Source organism: Prunus avium, chromosome 7 (assembly GCF_965620075.1).
Source record: "Prunus avium chromosome 7, drPruAviu1.hap1.1, whole genome shotgun sequence".
Lineage (NCBI taxonomy): Eukaryota > Viridiplantae > Streptophyta > Magnoliopsida > Rosales > Rosaceae > Prunus > Prunus avium.
The window spans coordinates 30,660,685-30,680,410 of record NC_142290.1 but is presented as its reverse complement, the minus strand read 5'-3'; the positions used below and the strand labels follow the sequence as shown (position 1 = coordinate 30,680,410).

General features: G+C 35.3%; 2 protein-coding genes across 2 annotated transcripts; one reads left to right on the top strand and one right to left on the bottom strand.

Annotated features, from left to right (window-relative positions):
- Positions 1-9,121: 9,121 nt before the first annotated feature.
- LOC110765296 (transducin family protein / WD-40 repeat family protein) lies at positions 9,122-15,753 on the top strand. Its single transcript, XM_021968383.2, has 12 exons — positions 9,122-9,422; positions 10,069-10,284; positions 10,440-11,561; positions 12,111-12,233; positions 12,755-12,936; positions 13,019-13,250; positions 13,425-13,634; positions 13,783-13,911; positions 14,400-14,468; positions 14,625-14,744; positions 15,107-15,157; positions 15,233-15,753. The coding sequence occupies exons 1-12, from the start codon at positions 9,189-9,191 to the stop codon at positions 15,413-15,415; spliced, it is 2,871 nt and encodes a 956-aa protein (XP_021824075.1). The 5' UTR covers positions 9,122-9,188; the 3' UTR covers positions 15,416-15,753.
- A 445-nt stretch (positions 15,754-16,198) lies between these two features.
- Positions 16,199-17,820, bottom strand: LOC110765297 (expansin-A9-like). The gene is made up of 2 exons (XM_021968384.2): positions 17,571-17,820; positions 16,199-17,000 (listed from the first exon to the last, which is right to left on the bottom strand). Exons 1-2 carry the CDS (start codon positions 17,764-17,766, stop codon positions 16,372-16,374), a joined length of 825 nt encoding a protein of 274 aa, XP_021824076.2. The 5' UTR covers positions 17,767-17,820; the 3' UTR covers positions 16,199-16,371.
- Positions 17,821-19,726: the final 1,906 nt, after the last annotated feature.

The window sequence follows — 19,726 nt, the reverse complement described above, 5'->3', positions numbered from 1 at the left end:
CGGCTGATTTAGTAATGAGTTTCTCTCTTTTAATATTTTCGATGCATTTAAAAGCAATTAATATTACATTTTTAATGTTTTCTCACATGTTGTTTACAGGTAGTTAACTAAATATGTGATTAACAAATTAAGTAGAATCGTATCTTAAAATATGTGGCCAACGGGGTCTAGCCCAATGAAGAATGATATTGACTTGCAAATCATGTATTGGGTTCGAACCCCATGACACTTTGGTAAATGTGTGTGTGAGAAACCCTCATTCTCATTGTAGTTTAGACTATTATTTATATTCAAAATAATATATATATCGTTTAAGTCTTAAACCCGTTTTATAAATAAGATACATTGATAGCATGTAAATGATAAAAATTAAAATAAAACCTTAGATTTTAAGCTAGTGACCCCCTCTTCAATGTATAATGCGTGATTAGTAATAAGTTTATAACTAAATAAAAAAAAGGCTCTAATAATATGCAAGTTTCGAATACTTTTATAATTCTTATGCTTATATTTTATATTTTGTCCTTCCCAAACTTAATTTTTTAGTTCGAACCCTGCATACAAAATTGTGTGAGAATGAAATATTATTTTTTAAAGGATATTATCGATAATATTTAATATAAAACCTTAACAGAATTTACGCAAAACAAAAAGCCTATTTAGAAAAGTCTGATGTATGATATAAAAATAAATAAAAAATTTGTTTGCTATGCTCTAGTTAGAAAACGATCGGTTACGGTTAGGTAGGGTGCCTCTTTCCAAAATCCAATTGGTGCTCAAGCTTAAAAATCTGATTACCGACTTACCATATTTAGGAATCTTAATCCTATACTTAATCGTATTGTTAAATTAAACGTTGCTAACAGATACCTGTGGCTCACGTATGTATGAAGCCCCATGTTTCTGAACCCTATTATGGTTTTGACCTCATCGCGCTGTTTATAGAGGGATGGCCTTGGCCCACCTATCCAAAAGACGTTCATCTTTTAGGTGACATTGCAGTGTGATTAGGTACCTAACTTTGGTATTGCATGTTCATTTTCAAAATCTCAATTTCAATGGCTTTTTTTCATCTACTTTTGATCAATATGGTGTTATCCTTTTTTTTTCACATCAACTTTTGAACTACGACACGAAAAAGTTAACATGCGGCATTGGCCAATTGACCTAACTATAGGATACAAAAACGCTAATATGCGGTATTTGCCAATTGACCTAACTCTATACGACAATATGGTGTTAGGTAATGATGTATAGTAGTATAACTTTGTTTATACAGTTAGTGAGCCCTTGGAGTTATTTCCTTATGATTGTTTGGAGTATGCGTGTCCTGTTATCATCCCTGGTTGGATTAGTATAATCTAGATTTTGCAGTTGTATTAAAATATTAAAGAAGATGAATTAAGATAATATTGGTTAATGACATTATTAAACAATATATTTCAGATGGGTTAGGGAGGCATGATTATTCAATGATAAGCAAGCTTCGTTCTTAATTTATTACTCATGTCCCATGGATTAAATAACATTTTGGAAGGATATTAGCAGAATAAATAATAAGTAATAAATTTTGGAAGAAGTATGGAATGGACAGAATGGTGTACTGAAAGGAAAGAGCCAATCATGGCAGAACATAACACACACATGGTGAACTTTAAAAAAAGATATCAAGATCAACAAGGAAGAGATAAGATAAGGAAACAATATTTAACATAGATCTTAGGAAAAGTGATCAATTTGATCTTTTATAGCTTTTGTATTTTTTCAATTAGTCGTTTTAGTAGTAAGTTTTTCAATTACGTCCTCATAGATTTCGTTTTATAATTAAATTATAAATTAAAGAATTGAACACGTCCCTGTTAGAGTCTTTTTGAAAATAAATAGAGTATAGCGAACTCGTATATGGATAAATAGCATATTAACACATTATTTCGTGAACAAAACTTTAGTGAAGAAACTTGGTGCGTGTAGTATTATTCTTTCGACATAAAAACACTGACGGATGTGACCGGCCTGAAAACAAATGTGACCATATAAAGTTGGACGTACAATGATTTGAAGCATTTGTTTTGAGGAAACTTTAATTTCTCATCACCAAAGAAATATCATTGTCGGCATATCAGATATTAATTTGTACATTTTGTTTGGTACACAGAATAACAAATCCATTCCAAAACTAGCAGTCTGGTCCGGTGAGTTCTTACCTTGACCCGCCTGATAAATATAAAATGTGTACTAAATAATTATATTTTAGCACCTTCCCTTGGCCGACCAACCTTTTCTGTGACCTCACCTCAACTACGACAGTATGTAATTAATTATAGACGACGATTCATTTTTGTTCTGTCTTTGTGAAATCATAAGTGGTTTTCGTTTTGTTTTTGTTTTTGTTTTTTTTTTTTTTAAAAAAGGAGCTTTCGTTTGTAGGTAAACAATCATCTCAAGCTCTTGTACGAAACCTCTAGGGTTTTCTGGTATTTTTAATTTGGATTTAAAAAAAATAACTCTTAATCAAGGATTAAAGAATCGTCGATAAGATGAAATTGACAAAAGAAAAAAAATATATATGATGTTTAAATATACAAATGGTTTTTCATACATAATTTTGTCATTTATTTGTTGTTTAGTTGATGTTTATAATAGCGTCTTTGAAATAAACATCTTTCATCTGATTAGATGATTTCAGAAGAGTTTATAATAGCGTCTCTGAAAAAAAATGATTCTAATTCGAATTCACTTAACAATATAAGCATATTTTCGTAAAAAACACAATTACATATCACTAGAGAAAGTAATGAAAAACATAAAATTTGTTCTCACCAAAAATTCCTATAAAAACTATCGTTTTGAAGCAGCCACTTATTTTGGAATGATGAGGGTAGATTGTGGAGATATCTCTATCAGGTAGGTGGCCCCTATAGCAGAGGCACATGGGAATATGAAGAAGTTGGTCGGTAACTGGTGACTAAGACAACTAAGAAGCATATGGGACCAATATAACCCACAAAGCTATTTATGATTTTCAAAACAAAAAATCTCGTATATTTTATATCAAAATAGAAAGAGATAGATATGCATATGCAATAGCTAATATATTGATACATATATACAAATTTATAGGTGGTGGGTGAGGGCTCGTACAGGATAACTTCTCTCGATAATCGCTTAAAGTCACTTAAAAATAATTATATATGAAAAAATACGTGAGAGCTACTACTCCCATAAATAATTATGATCATCGTAAGATGACTTTCAAATGTACGTGTCTTGAATCAGCAAGTTGGTATGCAACAAAACAATTGTCACTTTCGAATTTTCCAACTTCATAGATCATCATCGATCACGATCTCATTGTTTGATGGCGGCAACCGACCATTTCCACCGTCGATTATAATTTTTTATTTTATGAATTCCAACTCCAATAAAAATAATAATTTGTGGCCTGTATGTATGTGTATACGCACCTCTCTAACTCTGCATGCGGCATATGATTTTGGTTCTACACGTTCTTGTTAATTTTCTACATTTTTCTTTTTCTATGGAAGGATTTCTCTGTCATCGGCCCACATATAGTGATAATTAATTATTTTCAAATTAATAATAAGTGTTGCCTTTCACTTTCTTTCTCACATAATTAGTTTTTCTTTTTTCAATTTCGTTTTGGACACATTCTCTTACATCACATTAATTCACCGTCTAAAAATATCATAGACATAAACAACAAAAAACTAGAGATATCGTCGGTCCATATGTAGTTATATATATGCATGCATTTTGTTCTATATGGTTGTATGTAATGTACTAGGTACCTTATTATATTAATTTTGTACCACAAATTAATGTTTTTTTACTATTGATCAAATTAATATTGACCCAACTAACAAGGTTTGCCTTTATACCTTTCTCATTCAAGTAACCTTCTCTTTCTTTTAATTATTTCACGCTAGCTACTACTTTTTTCACAGTTTATTTTATGGATACTGATTGCCTCTTTCTTGCAAATTGCGGTTTGAAAACTATGCAAAAATATTTTATTAAAAACACAAAAAGAAAACTAATGCATGTCATACTAACAATTGACAGATTTGTAGGAGTTCTTGCTTATAAGAGAAGGAGGGAAATATTTTCCTTATTTTATTTCTTATTAACGTAAGCTACATTATACAAGGTGTGAGTTTGATTGGTTGGCTAACCAAAATAGATCGAATATACTATTAATGGCTTAATTAACTATGAAGTTAATGATTAGATATTCGTCATTTTCTCACACAAAACAAAGGGAACGGGAGCTTATTAAGAAAGTAAAAAGACAAAAGAAAAAGAAAAAAACAAAAGTTCCTCCTCTTTGTTATTTTTTGTCACCATTTTATTTATAGTAAAACTAAGCTGACTATGTGACAATAATATGGATAGTATACTAATAATAATTTTGTTTAAGTTTTTAAACAAGCTCTTCTGGAACAATGTGAATATACCTCTGTCATACAATTTTAAGTTTTTATAATTTTTATCCAGCTGAAAAAAAAAAAAATTATATTAATGTGTCTATCTCCATTCTTATTTAACAATCGAATCTAAGCCTATTAGCAATTCTTGTCGGTATTTGATTCTCAAGAGTTGTCGGCTGTGTCTTTCACTAGAAGCTAAGGGCATAGTATAGTTGCATGGGAGTTGAAAGGATTGAAGCTCTTCTTCCCAATTTTTCTTTTTTCATTAATTAAAAGGATTGATTCACTCAACTATTTACCCAGTTGTACTTTTCTCACATTCTTAAGTTATTAGATATTGCTCCCATCATATAACTCTGAAATTAAGCGAGTTTGAACGAGAGTAATTATAAGGCAAGGCTGGTGTTGCGTACAATGCAGGCTAGGTGCTTGCCCAGCCCAAATTTTTTCAAAAAAAAAAAGAGAGGACTTACATGAGTTATAACCCTAGCCCAAAATTTAAAAAATTAAAAGCAAACTCTACATATATTCTGCCCATCCAAATGGTTCATATCTTCTCTCTCCTTCTCTTTTGGTTATTAGACTTCTTGTTTCTCTCTCTTTGTTATATGACATCAGCAATTTGTTTCTTCCTTCTTTTTTGGGGGTCAAATTCTCCCTCTATTGGCTACATCTTCTATTATCTTAAGTGGGCAACTTGTCAACATATTCACATATCTTTTTGTCAACAAGTATTATTCTCATTCTCTCCTTTGCTATATATCTTTAATTTAAAATTGAGTATTCTGGGGTTTAATTAGGGATGAATTATAAATTTGATATTTTATTGAAACTAATTAGGGTTTTGATTAGGGATGAATTATTCTAGGGCTTTGATTTGGGATTTTTTTTTTTAATTGAGTATTTTAGAGTTTAACTAGGGATGAATTATAATGTAAGTTTTCATGTATGTAAGTTTCTTAATGAAAATCACCCGTACCATTAAGTTTTTGTGTCTTTTTTTTTTTTTTTTGGGCAAGGGAACTCTATTCATTAATAGTGGGAAACATTACAAAATGAGGAAAGCTCAATCCAAATGTAGCCCAACACCAACAAATAAAGAAGGCCCAAAGATACAAAACCAAATAAACAACAAAAGCCCATAAAACATTAAACAACAAAACCCTAGATCTAGAACACAGGAGCAGCCGCACCACATAGCAAGTCAACAACACCACCAGAGCAGATCCACCACCTTCGAGTAATCGATACCAAGGGGTATCAAAGAGGCCAACGGAAGATGGGGATGAGCAGGACACCCGTGTGGAAGCACTCCCATAATCCAAGAGTCAAGTGCAGTATGCATTTTAATCGTAGCCATGGACCACCACACACCATCGAGGAAGAACAACGGAAGTGGCGGACGCAGAACCGAGGAGCAGGGGCGGACGCATGTTGGGACAAGAGGGGTCGGGCGACCCCTTGGAAGGCTGGAAAGTTGGCAAGGGACTCCATGAACGCCCCCTTGGATAGCTGCTGGACGACCCCTTGTATGCACACCAAGTGCTCGATGAAAGTGCCAGGCCATTGCTTCCTCTGTTGCGTTGCACGTCTTTTTTTAATTTTATTTTATAAATTTTTATACGAGCGTTGCCAAACAATGTCGTTTGGTCCAAGGCTCAGTCAAATTTTTTTTAATTGACTTGGCCTCAAAACGACGTTGTTTTGGGCCAAGTTTTTTTTTTTTTTTAAAAATAAACATAGCATCACTTACCCACCCGACTCTGCACAGCACCTCCAAACCCTTCAGTCCCAATTTCACAGCTCTTGCCACCCTCTCAAACCCTAACCTCCCAACCTCCGACAACCTCCATCAACTCTTCGCCGATGGCCTAGTGCCGATCACCACCACCTTGTGCCGCCGTCCGCCGCCCTTTTTTTCAACTACAAGTAAGCATGACAAAATTTATATTAATAAATTTATAGTGATAATATATATTGTTGATATTGGTTTTTTTTTCTTTATGTAATGAAATTTATGGATATGAATCATATTGATGGATAATGTAGATTGATTGAGTTTATGCTTGATTGATAATATGAATTGATTGAGTATATTGAATATTGATTGATATTTGATATGATAATTTGGTATATATTGAATATTTATTGATATAGGTTTAGGGGGTAATATTGATGGATAATAGATTGATTGAGTTTATGCTTGATTGAGTATATTGAATATTGATTGATATTTGATATGATAATTTGGTATATTGAATATTGATTGATATGGGTTTAGGGGGTATATTGAATATTGAGAGTGGGTTATTGACATTTTCATATTCATATGATAATTTGGATAAAAATTAATGATTGATTGAATGAATTGATTTGTAGATTTATGGAATGATTCTATAAAAGAAAATTATCTACAGATAGTCCTTCTCCGTCTAATCCGGGTAGTTCAAATGCAAGACCAATTGAAGTAAATGAGATATTAGCTAATCTTCAGGCAGACTTGTCGTGGACAATTGTAATGTGTATTATTGGTTTTGTTATGAATTATGAATGGAAGTACTATTTTTCTATCTTTTTAGCATTATTTTCTTTGTAGAAAAATTTCGGAACTTTTACACTAAGCCCCATTGGCCACAAAATCCTGGATCCGCCACTGCCGAGGAGCAAAGAGTGGTGGTTGAGAACTGGCGACCAGACGAAGTCACTGGCCATGGTGGGCGACATCACAATAGAGAAAAGATGATGAGAGTGTATATGTAAGAAGTGGAGGGTGAAAAGTGAAAGTGGTTGGGGAAGAAAGGAGAGGGAGAGATGGAAGATAGAGGGTCTCACATGGTGGGCTTAACTTAGGAAAAAACAGAAAAAAGCTAAAGAAAACTGAGGTGGAGGCAAGGAGCCCTAGATCTAAGACATAGCTAAGGGGGAAAACATCCATTTCGGGTGGGGAGAAGCCAGGGACTCTCAAAATGAAGGTAGAGGAGGAGAGCTCTCGGTTTAGCAACCGTACTGTCAAGTTTAATATGTAAGTTTTGCCTAGCTAGCTTTTGAATCCTGGAACCGCTATGAATGACCTCCTGAAAAATTATCGTGTTGTATTAAAGAAAAAAAAAAGTCTTTAATTATTGCATGCTTAGTATCTATCATTTTTAAGACAGTAAAGAAACATATGATATTTATCAAAATGATGAATTTCTCCTATATTACTGCTAAAATATGAATATTTGGGATTGAATATGTTAGGTTCTTATTTTATTATTCTCCATAAGGAGGTATATATAAGAGTTTACATGAGTGCTTTACAAGGAATTAGACACAGTAAAGGATTAGGAAAGTATCTTCTAATTATACAATGATTTGACAACTATATAAAATAGGAAAGTAAATCCCTTAATTAACAAAGGAAATAAATCTATAAAATAGGAAAGTAAATGCCTTAATTAATCAAGGAAATAAATCGCCTTGATTAATTAGGAGACTCACTTCAACAATTACATGCTAATTAAACTCAACTGAAAGATCTACAGATTGGTGAGCTCATGGTGAGAATAATATTAAAATCACAGACAAAAGCTAGTGGAGATAATTTACTGACACCATTTAATGCGATAATATTATTCAAAAAGAGAATGGCCGCTAGATTCAGGTAAATTAAATTAATGAATAAAAAATGCTGTTGACATTTCATTCTGTCAATTTCTGATTTTCTATTCCTTCCATTTTTTCTGGAGAATATGATATCTGCAATGCGGCAACTTAAGGAGATTGGGATTGGCCCGAGCCCATTTGAGTGGAGAAGCTATTCACAAACTTCAACTATGTATATAAAAGATGATTAAGACGCTCCATCTTCCATAAATTATTATCTTCATTTGGTCTGAATCTTCCATAAAGTAAATTAGTCATAATTAAATAATTTAAACTACGCGGAGCGGTAGAGGGGGATTTGAACTCGGGTGCAAAGTTGGTAGTGATTAATCACTACTTTTGATACGCATGAGATGTGAACAAAATTTGATAACAGACCAACTAGGGTTTCCAGTATCTTGATGCACAGAGACATGATTTAAGAAAGATGGGTTTCCTTGCAAATGGGTATATATTTTGAATCGTTCTAATCATCTATAATTTGGATTATATGACCATTGAGAAGTACAGCACCCTTTGTGGTGGAGTATCCAAGTGGGTTTTGCTTTTTATTAATTATCATTATTATTTATATCACAGTCGTCGATTCACCAGAGAGACTTGGTGTATGTATTAGCGTATGGACCAATCTCAGACTTTTGACAGCTTCCCTCTTTTTCTTTGCCTACGAGACTACTTATCCCAATAATTTTGAGTAAAACAAAAATCAATTAACCATGACTTAGAAAAGAAAAACCTTTATATTTGTTAATTAGTAACCATGTCCGCCGCCCCTATAAGCGGAGGACATATAATCTTCAAATGTTAAAAGCATTTAACCTTGCACCCGAATCATGTGCTCGATTCCCCTACCTAGTATTATTTGTATTGAATGAAGAAAAAAAAAATTATGCTACTAATATCTTGGGCTCAAAATATGGGCCTTGGCTTGCCCACAAGTCAAAAGGCCAACAATATAAAATAAAATTTAAAGTATAGGCCCAACTTGGCAGCTTGGTGCTTAAACCCTTAAACCCCTTCGGCATCAAACAAACTATCAGAGTCTCGTAGACGTTACCGCCACAGCAGCAGAGCAAGGCAAAGCGAAACGCAGCCATGGTGAAGTCGTACCTTCGGTACGAGCAGGCGGCGGTCTTTGGCGTCATCGTCTCCGTCGATTCGAACATCACCTACGACAGCTCCGGAAAGCACCTTCTCGCTCCGGCTCTGGAAAAGGTCGGCGTGTGGCACGTACGACAAGGCGTTTGCACTAAAACCCTAATCCCTGCTGTTCCCACTAAAGGGCACTCTCTCTCCGTCACCTCTATCGCGTCCTCGCATACTTCTCTGGTAAATTTACGCTTTTGAATCTTCTTCTTATTACTTCTGCGTGTGTGTGTGTGTGTGTTTTTTTTTATAAATTTTTTTTAATTTTGCAATTTGTTGGTTGCTGAGAAATGGCAACTAACAGAAGTTCGTTTTTTGTGTGGATGTAATTAATTCTGAAACTTTAAGTAATTGGATTCAATGAGCTTGAGTTGGACATTTTTGGGGAAATTCTGACACTCGGTTTGGTTGCTGAGAAAGCTGAGTTAAAAAAAAAATGCTCAATGTCCTTCAAATGTTTAGTAAGGGTTTTTTAAATTAATCACAAGAGTGAAATTTTTTTAAGAAATTGTAACTCCCAACTTTTGTGGCTTCGCTGAAAATACAGTAAGTTCAGAACTTTTGAACTGAGTTGCTATGTGCAGTAAGCTGATTTGTATGGATATATAGTTCAATTTGGTCAAAATGATGAGAATCTAATATTTAGAAAGTAAATTCTATGTTTCTCTATGAAATGCTTTGTTTATGGGATGGTAACAAGGAAGTAAAAACTAGTTGTCCCTAAAAAAGGGAGATTGGTTTGATAATTTAGATATGGTTTAAGGATTTCTTATCGACAATTTTATCCATTGGCTGGTGTGTGAGGTAATGTAACTTGTTTTGATTTCAGGTAGCTAGTGGGTATGCTGATGGTAGTATAAGAATTTGGGATTCTGACAAAGGAACCTGCGAGACAACATTGAATGGACATAAAGGAGCTGTCACTGCCTTACGGTACAACAAGCTTGGATCTATGCTTGCATCTGGAGGCAAAGATAATGACATTATATTGTGGGATGTAGTTGGTGAGACTGGCCTATATCGCCTTCGTGGGCATCGAGATCAGGTTCATTATCAAAGTTTTCTAAATTAAACTTACAAATTTTGAATTTTTCTGGAATGAGTGCTGAGCTTTGCTTATTGTTCTTAATTATCTCCATTTTCAAGTTTGACACTGAGATTTCGTAATTTATTATGGTTTGTTTCATTCATGTAATGTAGGTCACTGACCTTGTCTTCTTGGATTCTGATAAAAAACTCGTCAGTTCATCGAAAGATAAATTTTTGAGGGTGTGGGATCTTGAAACCCAGCATTGCATGCAGACAATTAGTGGCCATCATAGTGAAGTATGGTCCATAGACAGCGATCCAGAAGAAAGATATTTGGTCACTGGGTCAGCGGATCCAGAACTGAGGTTTTACACCATTAAGCATGACATGGAAGATGGCCAATCCATTTCTAATGTGAGCGGAACTGAAATTGTGAACGGTGGTGATCCACCCACCCAAAATAAATGGGAAGTTTTGAAGCTGTTTGGTGAAGTTCGGCGGCAAAGCAAGGATAGAGTTGCAACTGTGAGATTCAACAAGTCTGGAAATTTGCTGGCCTGCCAAGTGGCAGGAAAGACAGTAGATGTATTCCACGTACTGGATGAGGCTGAATCAAAGCGTAAGGCAAAACGTAGGCTTCACCGGAAGAAAGAGAAAAAATCAGCAAAAGGGGCACCTGAGGTGATGGAAAATGGAGACACAAATCGTGGAGCTGGAGAAGATGGAAATAGTCTTGTGGTTACAGTTCCTGATGTCTTTAAGCTTCTTCAAACTATTCGAGCTAGCAAAAAGATATGTTCTATCTCTTTCTGTCCAAACACTCCAAAGAGTTCGCTAGCTACAATAGCTTTGTCTTTGAACAATAATTTATTGGAATTTTATTCTGTTGAGAGCAACGCAACAACAAAAACACATGCTGTAGAGCTCCAAGGACATCGATCTGATGTCAGAAGTGTAACACTTAGCTCAGACAATTCACTCTTGATGTCAACTAGTCACAATGCAGTAAAAATTTGGAATCCAAGTACTGGTTCCTGCCTTCGAACTATTGATTCCGGATACGGCCTGTGTGGTTTTATCTTTCCTAATAGCAAGTATGCACTTGTTGGAACTAAAGGTGGAACAATGGAAATTATTGACATTGGTAGTGGCACTTCCATTGAAGTAGTGGAAGCTCATGGTGGCTCTGTTCGTTCCATTGCAGCCATTCCCAATGAAAATGGTTTTGTGACAGGAAGTGCAGATCATGATGTTAAGTTTTGGGAATATCAATTTAAACAAAAGTCTGCCCAAGTATGTATTTTACACCTTCACCTACTTGGAGTTCTAATCTTGTAGTAGTTTCATTATGGTTTTTTTCTTTTGGATACACTACTTATTTCTGGAGTATGATACTCTCTGGGCTTAGTAACCTGATCTATGCTCAGAAGTGGTGCTGTTTATTTATTTCTAAAAGGAACTTATAATATATTAGGCATGCTTTCTGAAATCCATGAAAAGCTTTGATGATATATGAACTCAAATATGTTCTGCTTCTAGGACTTCTGGATGCTTAAGTCATTTCAACAATTAGGAGAATAAATCCTACCCTTTACCTCAGGACATCTATATTGATACGTTTACATATTTGTATGATCATTCATACATTTGGGTGCAGGCACTAGGGTATAATTGGATATTTGAAGGGGCCATCATTTAAGGTTTTAAGTGTGCGTATATCTAGTGAGTGAATGTTGTCATTTTAATGGCTGTCTTATGTCATAAAATTCCATTCTTGATGTTGATGGCCTCCATTTCCCTCTTTTTTTTTCCTTCTCATAAATGTTACTATGTTTGAAACAGGATTCTAAGCAACTAATGGTGTCAAATGTAAGGACTATGAAGATGAACGATGATGTCCTTGTGGTTGCTGTCAGCCCTGATGCCAAATATGTTTTGGTTGCTCTGTTGGATTGCACAGTGAAGGTCAAATTGACTTAGTCTTATCCATTTTGATTTTTGTTTTGATGGTTTCTTCCTAGGTTGTAAACCAACACATTATTTAGTTTTAAATTTCAACTCTCAGAAATGTTGTACATCTGAATATGTGATATCATTATTTAGTTTCACTTTTGTTAGCATATGTGCTCTGAATCTACGTTCAAACGTAATATCTCTCTTGACATGCATTACATCCTTGATTAACTATGTAAAGATAGAGTGTCAGTGGCATCTGAAACTAACATATTGAGGATAAGGATTAGATTGATTTGACAAACTGATCTTGACATCTTTAAGCTATCTATGATGAAAACTTCTGGTAGGAAATGCTTAGAATTAGCTTTGAACAAATTATAGGGCATGGAGAAAACGTTCTGTGACCTAAAAGTTTATTGTTCCCTTTAATATTATTCTTTTCTCCCTGAAAAATAGCTTCTTCTAGTATTTTAATATCTACATTACTTAGTGCCTGTTGTTAACTTATGCATTATGTTTTCTATCCTTAGGTTTTCTTTTTGGATTCGCTCAAACTTTTCCTTTCCTTATATGGTCACAAGCTTCCTGTTCTATGTATGGACATTTCATCTGATGGAGATCTGATAGTGACTGGATCTGCTGACAAAAATTTGAAGATTTGGGGTTTAGATTTTGGTGATTGTCATAAATCCATATTCGCTCATGCTGACAGGTGCAGTTTTTGTATAAATGAACATAAGTTTAGATGTGTGAAGTTTTACTAACAATTTTGATGAAATGTTTCCGCAATGCAGTGTCATGGGAGTGCAATTTGTACGAAATACACATTACATGTTTAGTGTTGGGAAAGATCGCCTAGTAAAATACTGGGATGCTGACAAATTTGAGTTGCTTTTAACTCTTGAGGGACACCATGCTGATGTTTGGTGCCTTGCAATTAGTAACCGTGGCGATTTCATTGTCACGGGGTCTCATGACCGATCAATACGTCGTTGGGATCGTACTGAAGAGCCATTTTTTATTGAGGTAATTGCTCCTTGTTGAGAAAAGAAATTAAGTTCTGCCTTCAATTTGTTTTATTAAGTAAAAGTTGATTATGTAGTTTATGTTTTCTAGTGATACTTATGCTTTAGGTTAAAGATGAGACTTCTTTGTAACACGTGTTCTTCCCCTATTAAAATGTTCCATTTGAAATTGCAGGAAGAGAAAGAAAAAAGGATGGAAGAGATGTTTGAGTCTGACCTCGATAATGCGTTTGAGAACAGGTATGCACCCAACGAAGAAATCCCTGAGGAGGGAGCTGTGGCCTTAGCAGGGAAGAAATCAAAAGAAACAATTACCGCGACTGATTCAATTATTGATGCACTAGATATAGCAGAGGTAGAATTGAAGCGAATTGCCGAACATGAGGTATATTTTGTTTTTTGCTCTAAAGTCTCTGTACTAGTTTGATCTCTGGCATGATGTGTATTATCTGTGTATAAATTTACTGGTAGTTCTAACACTATAACATAACCCAACTGTATCTCAATTCAATTGTTTCACCATGCCTATTCAGGAGGAGAAAAGCAGGGGAAAAGTTGCTGAGTTTCAACCAAATATTGTTTTGCTTGGGCTCTCTCCATCTGATTATGTTATTCGCGCAGTTTCAAGTGTCCAGACAAATGATCTGGAGCAGACACTACTGGTATGCTTGTGGTTTTCCTGACATGAAAACTCAATAAAACAAGTGAAATTTACTTATTGCAAGCTCAAATTTTAACAGTTTGACTTGTTTGTTTAGCTGATTTTAGTCAGTCTTCAAATGGAGGTTTTGTCTAGTTTGTTGAATTAATAAATTGGACCTGGCTTTAAAAATCATTGTTAGAATGCATAATCCTTGTCTGTACTTTCCTTTAACATTTCTTTTATTCATGCCACACAATTTGGCTGCGGAGCTCGTACAACTTTATTTATATATTTAAAATTTTGAATCAAAACTGATGGAAATTATCTACCCCAATGGGATGAACTGATTTAAAAGTCACAGTACACCTTTCATTGCCTCAAGCCTATTGAACTTCTCTTTCTGGGATTTTACCCTATATTTGTGTATAGTTATGCATGACCTGTAACTTCCCATTTTCAGTCCCAACGTTAACCGGGCTGTCTAATTTGAACCTCATTTATGTGCAGGCTTTATCATTCTCAGATGCTTTGAAGCTCTTGTCTTACTCGAAGGACTGGATTTTGCATCCTGATAAGGTTGGTGTCTCTGCACTTGTTCAAATACATTGGCATCCCTAGATTTTTATTTGTGGCACATGCTTGTATCTATCTATGCTACACAGTTTTTTCAAGTGTGGTTATTATCTGTCATATCATGTAGTTGCTCCAATGTGTTTTTTAAATTGTTTGCAGGTTGAACTCATCTGCAGAGTTGTTACATTGCTAGTACAGACGCATTATAATCAGTTGCATAGTACACCTGCAGCTAGACCTGTGTTGGGTGCTTTGACAGAGATTCATCCGAGAGTTAAGGTAATTGGACTGCCTGCACATTCTTTCATAGAAATTTTACAAGGTTAATAATGCCTTCACAGAATCAATACTTTTGTGTAGCTAGAATTTTGTGATTAAAGTCTATTTATCTGTTTTCTGTAGAGATGTTATGTCAATCTCTGGTAATATTTTAATGTGGTGGAGAAAATGCAATTGCACACATATTACTCACATCCACGTGCATGTTAGTATACATTTTAAAGAAAAAGTACACTAAGTTCCCTTTTCTAGTCTTAATTTAAGGCTTTATTATTCCCTCCTAGTGGTGTGTATGTAGTTTCTACGTAAAACTAAAGAAACTTAAATCTCTGTTAACATCATGAGCATTGAATCTCTGTCAGGAATGCAAAGATATCATTGGTTACAACCTTGCAGCAATGGAGCATATTAAGGTGCGGCATGAATCTTTGGGTATATCTTTTGTCTTTTAAGAAAAATAATTTAACTTATTCCATTTCGTGTTTCAGCAAGTGAAGGCTTCAAAATCAGGTGCATTATTTCAAGATGCAAAATCAAAGTTACAAGAAATTCGCGCTCAACATTCTAAGCGACTAGAAACAAAGACAGATCTGAGAGAAGAAAATGGAAGAAAGAGAAGGAGAAAGAACAAGAATTCAAGTGATGTACATGTTAGATTGTTCGACAAATGAGTTGAGTCTACTAAAACTGGCTTATTTGAGAAATTTACACCGTGGCGTGTATTAAACCTACTAAATGGGAGAAGAATTCTTCACCGACTGGGAGGGCCTCAGTAATCTCCAATGCTGCTGTCAGTTTCATCAAGGCAGGTGTATAAATCTCCCCAAATTGTTTCTATTTACTGCACTGCTGGTGGTCCATCCCAGACTTTCCAACCGGTGGATATTTTGGCCCCGTGTTCTGTGAGAATCTTTGTAGTGAAAGGGATTTCGGAGATTCCGGTTTTGTAAGAAGTTTAAATCAACCTCCTTATTAATTTATTAACCAAGTAAAAATTTTTGCTGGCTGATGCCAACAGTGTGTTCCTAGTACTCACAGTCAAATGGGTTTCGAGCATCAATGGGTTTTAACCACATCCGAAATGGACCTCATATTCGTATATGGTTGTTGGGATTTGAGCAACTTAACGGCGAGAATTGCTCTATAATGGCTTATAATAGCCAAAATACCAGTTCTTTCCAACATGACATGAGGTACAGTCTCTTATCACTTGCTTTGACCCGGAAGGTCAGTGACTCGCCACCTAACTTGGCGCCGGTGAGCCACAGCTTATGCCCACATCCGACTTATCGTTGTCCATTTGAGCTGGTCGTGGCCCTTGACCTGCTTAACCTTTAGCTTGGCGCCCGTAGCCATTTACCTTTAACACCTTTCTGTATTATCTCTCATCGAGTTCTCAACTCTATCACCTCTCTTTTCACTTCTTTAACTAGGAATAAATAAAACAGTAAAAATGATACCAAGCGGGTCTTCGTTACCCTTCGTACTTATTTAATTTCACAACTAACAAACTGTGAATTCACAGAATTGTATATAAAAGAAAACATAGCAAAAAAACATCAAAACTTTCTTCATTGACATCCGTCGAAAGCATTAAAACTCATGACATGTTTCTTTTCCGAGCTAGCTAGTCGAAGTTCTTGCCTTCGTAGGTCTGGCCAAACTGCCAATTCTTGGGGGCAACATTCACAGAGGTTATGGTTCTTCCATCACTCTCTCCAACCCTAAATGTCAGTGCCTCCTCATAAAGCTTAGCACCAGTGACCCACCTCTGACCCCACATTCGCTCCAGCGACGTCCATGGAAGCTTCTCACCCTTCACTTCCACACTCGTCACATCCCCAGAGCCAGCCACATTCCAAACCAACACTTCATTGAAATAAGGGTTCCCAGTTATTGTAAACCTCATTCCTCCTTTCTTCTTGCATGGAACTCTTCGGTATTCTACCGGCACGATGCCGGCCTTGTGCTCGGAAACAATATTGAGGAAGACAGGCTTGGCTATGTCGAAATGCTCGCGTGGAGGATTGCACCATCCTCCATTGTCACTAGGCTCATTCCAATTTGGTGGGCAGTGGTTTGTCGCTGTGACTGAGAGAACTGGCTGCCCGGGTTTGCACCATTGAGGCGAGTCTACACATTTGATTTCGAAACATGCACCACATGACTGTCCTTTGTTAAACAATGCATCGCTTAATGCAACGGTTTCTAGGCCATAGCCTTCTTGTACAACGTCATGGTAACCACAAGCTCCACCTAGGATGTTGATTTAAAAAAATTCCATAAATTAGTCGCACAAATATTGTAAATATTCTAATTAATGGAATTTCTGTCCTAATACAGAAGCAAGCAACCAATAAGCCATGTGTCATGGAAAAGAATCTCAAATTAGATAGAAAAATGGGTTTCATATGGGAAATATTCTTTCACGGCACTTTAACCCAAGGTGTATCATCACCTCTTCTCAACACATGACACGTGTTTATATGCATAACCATGGTTCTATAAATACAAAGTAAAAAAATGTTCTATTTGATATAGAGTTATACCTTGAGTTATTAAGGAAATATCTAAAAATTAGACGGTTTGGATTATTGAAAAATAATATATGGTGGGCCCTACAAGCTCACTATTAAGGGTGCCTCTCAAATAAGCTTATTTGAGGGATACCTCAACAAAAGCTCACTATATATATATATATATATATATATTTTAAGAGTTTGTATTGGGAATATAAAGCCTATAACGACAACTTTTTGAACATAAATATGATATATACAAGTAGAAGATCTGGATTGCTTAATAGGATTGATCATTAATTCATACCAAAGGTTCCGGAGCCTCCTTCATAGAATGTGGCATGAGCACGCTTCCAAGGGCTGGGCTTGAACCTTGGCCCAACCTTATCGTGCTCCTCCTCGGCGCCAAGAGCAGCAAAGACATGGACATGGTCAGGTAGTAGAAGAAGAAAGAGCAGCAATGACCCCAAGAGGGCTTGCAAAGGCAATGTCTTCATTGTCATGGCGTTTGCACTCAGTGATATTTTTGTTTCTCAGATGTTAATTTCTGGCACGGGTTGAGTATATATAGTACAATATTTAACATATTATTGTAGCGGTTATTTCGGTTTAATTAGTTGGAAGTTGATTTGTGCCACTAGTGATATGAGGAGGTGAACATACTTTACCTCTCTACCTCTCTTTCAAATGCCATTGCTAGCTATATATAGGGCTTATAGTCTGAAACATTCATCTTTTAGCTACCTTTTTTTGTTTTGGTAGATTGGGGGCTAAGGCCAAGAAGCAGCTCAAATGCAGACTTTAAAGGGCACACCTCTATCTTTTATACGTCCCACTTCATTTAGTGATCCTTTCCATGCCTTGTTAAAATCTTGTCTTAAAAACTTCTTTAGGAGGAAAATTAAACAATACTTAGGTGCACTCTTGTCCGCCCCGCCATTTGTTATTAATGAATCTTCACCATTCACGGGCCAAATTTAAGTTAAATTTGTTTGCTCTTTTGGTGAACGAAAACTTATATAATCATTAGTGAGGCCTTATGGACTTGTATGCCATTTTAATATTTTTTTCTATTCATATTGTCTATACAAACTTTGAAAACGAAGGCTAACGATACACCATCGCAAATAAAGCTCATCAATGCAACCCATGGCAAATCTCCAAATCGCAACCTACATGTACTACGGAAAAAAAAAACTTCAAATAAATAAAAATAATCCACTGCCGGAAGTTGAATCTGAATTAAAAATAAAACTAATCTCAAGTAAAGTGTCCTAGCCCAAATCAAAAGGGTTGGATTAAAAAATTCACTCAAATGTCACAAAACTTAGAACATAGAAAGAAAAATAAAATAAAAAATCCTTTTAGGTGTAAGATTTCTTTGGTATGAAATATGTAGAATAGATTGTCTCGAGCTCCCAAAATTTTAAGGCCGACTTTGTTATCAACTCTCAACTTGTATCCATATTTTATGAAGAGTTTTTATCAAAAATAGCCAAAATTTACCCCCCACTTTCAAAAATGTCAGTTTTTATAAAATCTTTCAGAGATAACCAAAAACTCACATAAATAGACACAAATGCCCTTAAAAATTAAAATCCACATAAACCTAAAAAGCAAAACCCTACTACACAAATTTTGGATTCACACGCACGTCTGTATCCTTTGGTCGAACTACTGTTGAGCACGAACGTCTGTATCCTTGGTCTGAAGCAATTCCAACACTCCCAAATTCAACTTACTGATCTGTAATCCATGTAATCCTAGGTTTGTTTTTCTTTCTCTCTCTCCTTCCATCTTTGTTTTAATTCCATGGTTTTTTGTTGGCCACTTGAAATAGTTTATTCAACTTATTAATTTTGTTTGTTGGATTTGATTTGAAGATAAAGAACTTATTAATTGTATTTCTTTTTCGATTTGGATGAATAAAATATTTTCAATTTGGGTCTGCTGGGATCATTGTAAGTTGAATTAGGGAGTGTTGAGGCTATACAGACGTGTTGCCCATTGGGATTGGCAAGAGAGTAGAAAGTACTTTACAATGATCCAGGCAAATCCATCCCCTAGCAAAAATAATTGGAAATTTCCTCTCTGTAAATCAGTTTCTTGTGTTTTGTGGGTGTTGTGAGTGTTTCTCCTATGGTAGACCCAAATTGCACATGATTACTGATTTGCTATTCTGACAGCAAAATATACAAATCATATATATTTGTTATTCTGACAAAAAAATATATATGGTTTGAACATTGTTTTCTCAATGTGTATTGTATTATTTATTATGTTGGTTTACCTTTCAGGATAATGTCTAGTTTGACAATTTTGATTAACTACGATGGAAAGTGGGTTAACTCAACGAACAAAAATTGCAAAACTAAAGGATTACTTGTTTCAGATAAAATTACGAGTGAGGAGCTTCGGAATAAGGTATACGACATTGTAAATGTGGACCGAAATGAGTATGAG